This window comes from Limulus polyphemus, unplaced genomic scaffold (genome assembly GCF_000517525.1).
Source record: "Limulus polyphemus unplaced genomic scaffold, Limulus_polyphemus-2.1.2 Scaffold1673, whole genome shotgun sequence".
Lineage (NCBI taxonomy): Eukaryota > Metazoa > Arthropoda > Merostomata > Xiphosura > Limulidae > Limulus > Limulus polyphemus.
The window spans coordinates 158,986-165,029 of NW_013667283.1; the positions used below are offsets into that span (position 1 = coordinate 158,986).

Genomic DNA, 6,044 nt, shown 5'->3' on the forward strand with positions numbered 1-6,044 from the left:
AACTCCGAGACGTCATCCTGTTAAAGTATCATGGTATTGATGCAGCACAACTTCCCGTAACTTTCTCGGTATAACCGTTTGCCAAGTCGTCACTTTCCCATCTGCAGTTTCCCATCTTCGGACAAGAATACCATCTTCAACCTTCAACTGGTTCCATTGTTCAAAATAGTTCTTTGTCATGGGGCTTAAACTAGACACCTTTTCCCAAGCAAGGCACAAAACACTTGCTTGTAGAAAATCAAATATTGGCTTCAAATCTTGGTCTTTCTCCTGTTCTGCTTCAATATCTATATTTGGTTCCACTTCACCATCATCAACTCCTTAAGTCACTTTGACTTCAGCTTGATGACACCTGGTTAGCTCAACCTCTCTTTTGCAGCAATGTCTGCAGTCATTTTTGCAGGGTCTTTGGCTCAATCCATTGGCATTTCTATGAGATTTTTCTTCTCTGTATTCAATATAATAATTATACTGGTCTATCTTTCCGATCTAACGTGCCAGTTATCCCTCTGGGTTCTTTAATGATCTTAACCAGTGTAATGCAGCATGGTCTGTCCTGATGGTAAACCTAGCCCCATAGAGGTATGGATGTCAGATTCTTTACTATAGCAAGGAGTTCTCTCCGTGTTACACAGTAGTTCCTCTCTGGTTTACTCAGGACCCTACTGAAGTAGGCCACCACATGTTCGTTTTCACCTACTTTCTGAAACAACACTCCAATTCTGACATTACTAGCATCACAATCCAGTATGTACGGTAGTGAGGGATTTGGAAGCCTTAAAAGTGGAGCTGAGGCCAATTTTTCTTTCAATGTCTTGAAAGCATGCTGTCAAAAAACTGTCCATTCAAACTTCTGGCCTTTTTTTGTTAAATCATGTAGTGGAGCAGCTATAGTTGCAAAGTCCTTCACAAACTTCTGATAATAGGTAGAGAGTTCCAAGAAACTTCTTAACTCTCCCACATTGTCTGGTATTGGCCAATCACACACTGCTTTTACCTTACAATGTGACCCAAGTAAAGCACCTCTTTCTGGAACAAGTGGCATTTCTTGGGATAGAGTTTGAGGTTTGCTTTCAAACGCTTAAACACTTCCTCTAGCTGGGACATTTCTTCATCAAACGTTGTTGCAAACACAATGACATCATCCAGGTACACTAGTGATATTCTTCATTGTAGGCCTTCCAGTACTCTTTCCATCAGCCTCTCAAATGTTGCTGGAGCATTGCTAAGCCCAAATGGCATCACACGGTATTGCCAGAGACCTTGGCCATAACTAAATGCAGTCTTAGGTTTATCTGCTTCAGCCATTTTCACTTGATGGAAACCCGACTTTAAGTCTAGAGTTGAAAACCACCTGGCTCCACTTAGGGCATCAAGAGTATCATCAATTCTTGGCAGTGGATATGAGTCTTTTTTGGCTATATTGTTAAGAGCCCTGAAGTCCATACAGCAACGTTAGGTCCCATCCTTCTTCTGGACTAACATAACGGGAGCTGACCAGGGACTATCTGATTTCTTGACTATCCCTTCCTTAATTAGGCCATCCATGACCTTCTCCATCTCTTGTCGCTTTGTCAGAGTTATTCTCCTCAAAGGGATCTTTATTGGACGGTGATTGCCTGTGTTTATTTTGTGCTCCACAAGGTCTGTACAGCCGAGGTCATGATTTCCTTTCCAAAAGAGGCCTGCATAATTCGCCAAAAGTTCTCTAACTTGAAGAGCCTGTGATGATGACAAATGGACTATGTGCTTCTTATAGAGGTCAGTTAAATGTTCTGGGTGTGTTTCCTTTCTTTATAGTTGTATTTCTTGCTTTAACATTGACTGGCTCTACCTCCTGGCACACACACCCAACAATGCCCCTTCCTTAATTGTCTGTTCAAATTTAGAGAAATTGGCCACTGTTATAGGTACTACTTGAGGACCTGCTACAAGTGACCTTCCAATCTTCAAATCTGCTGGCCTGGATAGGTCTTCCACTGCTTCCACAAGCATTGGGCTTCCTTGGGGATGTTCTTTTATCCTACCCCAAATTGTCTTCTCTGACATAGGGGGTATTGTAGTTGACTTAAGCGCTGTGACATGCAAATCAACAGATGCAGCAACACTTACTAGAATTTGGCCTTTGTTGTTTCCAATCGCCATTTTATCGAAGTTAACTGCACACTTCCTCGGTAGTAAATAGTCCAATCCTAATATGCATTGGTCTTCAATGTCAGCCAAGTATACTTTCTGTCTGTTCTTCATGCCAGTGAGTTCGATAGTTACCCACACTGGTCCCCACAACCTTGCATAATGTCCTGTCACACCACAAAACTTCTGTACAGCTTCTGGTACTCCTTTGTGATCCAGCAACTTGATGCTCACAAGGGTTTGCTGAGATGCAGAATCTATGACAAAGTCGCACCTTTGGCCATCCAACTTTCCTGTCACGTAGACACTATGTGTACTTCCCATTTTTACACTTAGCTGTTGGGACTTTCACAATGGGGGTTGGTGGGCGTCCCTCAGCACCAACCACTACTGGTTTCCTGAAGCTCACTTATTTGTAGTATTCTTCTTACACTGGCTCCTCATATGTCCTTGCTCTCCACTGTTCCAACAACCTTTCTGGGTAGCAGCCTTTCCTGCCATGGCATCTTCCCCGTATTGAAGTTGCTGGCATTGAGCTCTCTTGTGCCCTGGTTTGTTACAGTGCCAGAAAAGTCCCTCAAACTTCTCTGAAAGCTGACCTTTTCTGGCCTGGAATCCTGATGACTGTACCAACCTTGATACCTTTGTGCTGGACTTAATGTAGGATTCAAATTCAAGAGCTCTGGCCATTGCATCCTGCATATTAGAGGGGTGTGCTTGCTTTACTTGTATCTTCAGTTGTGGACTGTCCAAGGCATCTGATCCCTCAGCAACAACTTGAGGAGATCGGATGGCGCAGTTGGGTAGGCCTTGTGTGTCATACTTTCCAAATCCTTTACCTGCTCTTGCAGGCTCTCCCCTTTAGCCGGACTCTCGTCCTAAACCTAGCCCTGTAGACTTCAGATAGATTTTGGGTTCTATACCTGAGTTCTAGAGCAGCTACCAGTGTTCCATAGTTGTGCCTGTCATCTGTGTACAACTGTCCAAGTATTTCCAGTGGTTGTTCCTCCAGGCTCATTGCCAGATATACTGCTTTCTGCTCCTCTGTCCATCAATTCATCTCTGCCAGGAGCTCAAATTGTGGTCTATATGCTTCCCACTGTGCCTTCCCATCGAATTCCTGTGGCTTCCTTCATACTAGATCACCCCTATGGCTGACACTCATGTCTGGAATGTGACTTCTGGCAGGACTGAAGATGCCTGCATTAGGGTTTACCTGCTGGGTCTGGAAGGGGCTTCTTCTTGTCTGGGGCTGATTAGGCCATTGGCTAATATATCCTCCTTGTGTAAAAGAAAATAAATCATCCTTTAATGTATTTAATTCACTTTGAAATTTACTCATCTTTTCCATTTGTGTATGCTGGCTTTCTCTCAACTGTTGAACACTTTCTTCTTGTTTATTTTCTTTCTCCTCCAACCACTGCTGTAGTCTCTCTTCTTGTTCATTTTCTTTCTCCTCCAACCACTGCTGTAGTCTCTTTTCTTGTTTGTTTTCTCATTCTTCTTGTTTCTTTTCTTTTCCTCCAATAACTGCTGTAATCTGTCTTGTTTATTTTGCTGTTTGAATTGCCACTATTGCAGGTTTTCTTGCCACTGCTGTTATCTCTCTTCTTGTTTCTTTTTTCGTTCTTTTTGTTTCTTTTCTTTTTCCCCCAACAACTGTTGTAATCTCTCTTCTTGTTTCTTTTGCTGTTCTTGTATTGCTGCCATCAAATCTGCTAAGCTGTAGTTTAATTTGCCACTTCTCGTTTCCATCTTCTTCTTCTCTTTTTTTTTCCATTCCACTTCTTACACGAATTTGTTACATATCGGGTCGTTTGTTAATTTCTGGTATAAATTCTTTAGGAGGACCTTCAGCGATACAAGTCCTTTCTTAATTAAAACTAGTTTATTCTTTCTCGATGCAACTTTGCAATACACAGAATTTCCACAGTCACTTTAACTTAACTACATTTATAAACACACACTATAATTCACACATTTTACTGACGGTGCCTACTGTTCGCTTGAATCAATCAATTATTTCTATCTGCATTTAAATACCAAAAAAAGAGGGCATCTAGCAAATACTGGGACATTTGCGAGGTTCCCTGATAAGTCACAATCCTTCTAGAAACTCCAGCTCGCATACTCCCAGCGTCGCGTGACTTCTGCTGTCGTGCAAAATTTTTAAAGGTTTAGCAACCTACATCAACCAGCAACTGAGTACAAAGGTCATAACTAGAAGAGATAATTGTTTGCTTTACTTCTTTATTTACTGTTCTATGTTTTAAGAAAAATAAGTATAAGAACTTATTTCAAAATAACAATAATCTGTATACATATATAATATATAATAATTGGAATGTGACTGTATTTTACAAAATACTAGTCTGCTAAAACACAGACAAAGGTCAGTTTTATGTTATTTGATAGGTAACATGAGTGCACGTGTGCCGCATCATTGTAACTACTGTATTGTTAGCCAGACACGGTTGAAAGGTCAATATAATATAAATAATAAATGTATAATGTTATGAAATTTAAGGTATTTAATCAAAACACTTATGTTTTCATGTTATAATTTGTGTTTATTCTAATTTAGTTCCTAATTTTTTATGATAGTTACGAGCACAGTGAAACCTATCAAACCCTTACAGAGATTAAGTACTGAAAATAACAGATAAAATATAAAGTTTTTTTTTCTTAAGAAATGTTTGAAAACTATCAGGACATTATAAAGATTTTGCATGTGAAATTTGAAAATTTTCTGATGCATAAAAGTATTTTTAATCTTAAAATGAAATATACTTTGTATGATAGATAGGCAACATGCAAAAAGAAAAAAAAAGGCATGAGAAAAAGATTGCTTTACAAACCTTAAGACTTAATAAAAATATTTGATATTTTGTGTATGAAAGCATTATAATGTTTACTGATAATTTGCCAAATTTCATTGACATTCGCTTACTAATTTAAAAGTTATAGCAAGCACAAAAAGTTACGAGGTCAGTCCCAGGGATGGAGTCCGTACTGAAAGAGTTAAACAAGTAAACATCAATATTCTTTGATTATAACATGTTCACAGATGTCAAGTACTGTTGTTGGTTGGAGCTCTATCTCCCCACTTGGATGACACCATTGAAATGAATGGAAGGCTTGACCCTACTAACTCTTCATGGATGAAGGTAATTATACTAGTTATAACATAACCTGAGGATGTTGAAAAGAAAGCTTATTAAGAAAATTTGACAAAATAAACAATAAAATGGTTTTCAAAGGAGACTACCGGGAAGAGACTGAATGAATTTTTGATATATTTTGTCATTTTGTGTTTTAATGTATGGCCTAATAGGATTAACTTGTCCTGTTGTAATAGCTTCTTAACTTTCCTAGAATAATTAGAATCTTTAAACATTGTGAAACTACTCTGTTATTATTCTAACATTAACAAAATATATAAGTTTGCAATGTTTGAAACAATAAAAGTAGGCATAACAAATAATTATTGAATAACACAGGTCTGTGATGATTTTATTGTCTTGTAATTTTTACATGTTCTACAGTAATTCCTGTATGCTAAAAATGATATCCATTTTTCTCCAACACCTACAAATTTTTCACAAAATTGGGTCACATTTTGTTATGCTTAAAATGTTGACAATCACTGGCTGTTAACAGGCCACATGACGTGTCATTTCTGGATAGTATTTGTTTGTGCGTGCACTTTGACATTATTTTTTCTTTTCAATATTATTTATTTGTCACTATGGCAACAATAGGTTGTGTAAATGACCCAGACATATTCTGTTATTTTTGTGATAAATTTGTTGTAAAGAAACAAAGGCAAAACATTACAGAATTTGTCAAAAAAATGTATTACTCATATTTTGGAATAAAACTTAGAGACCAAAACAAATCATGTGCTCCAT

General features: G+C 38.3%; 1 protein-coding gene across 3 annotated transcripts in view; it reads left to right on the forward strand.

The window, feature by feature from the left end:
* Positions 1–6,044, forward strand: part of LOC106464515 (protein NDRG3-like) — a 53,440-nt gene that overhangs the window by 36,663 nt on the left and 10,733 nt on the right. For all 3 annotated transcript variants that reach the window (XM_013924662.2, XM_022392251.1, XM_022392252.1), the window contains exon 10: positions 5,201–5,300. In XM_013924662.2, coding sequence (XP_013780116.1) covers positions 5,201–5,300 — 100 coding nt within the window. The remainder of the gene's footprint in view (positions 1–5,200; positions 5,301–6,044) is intronic.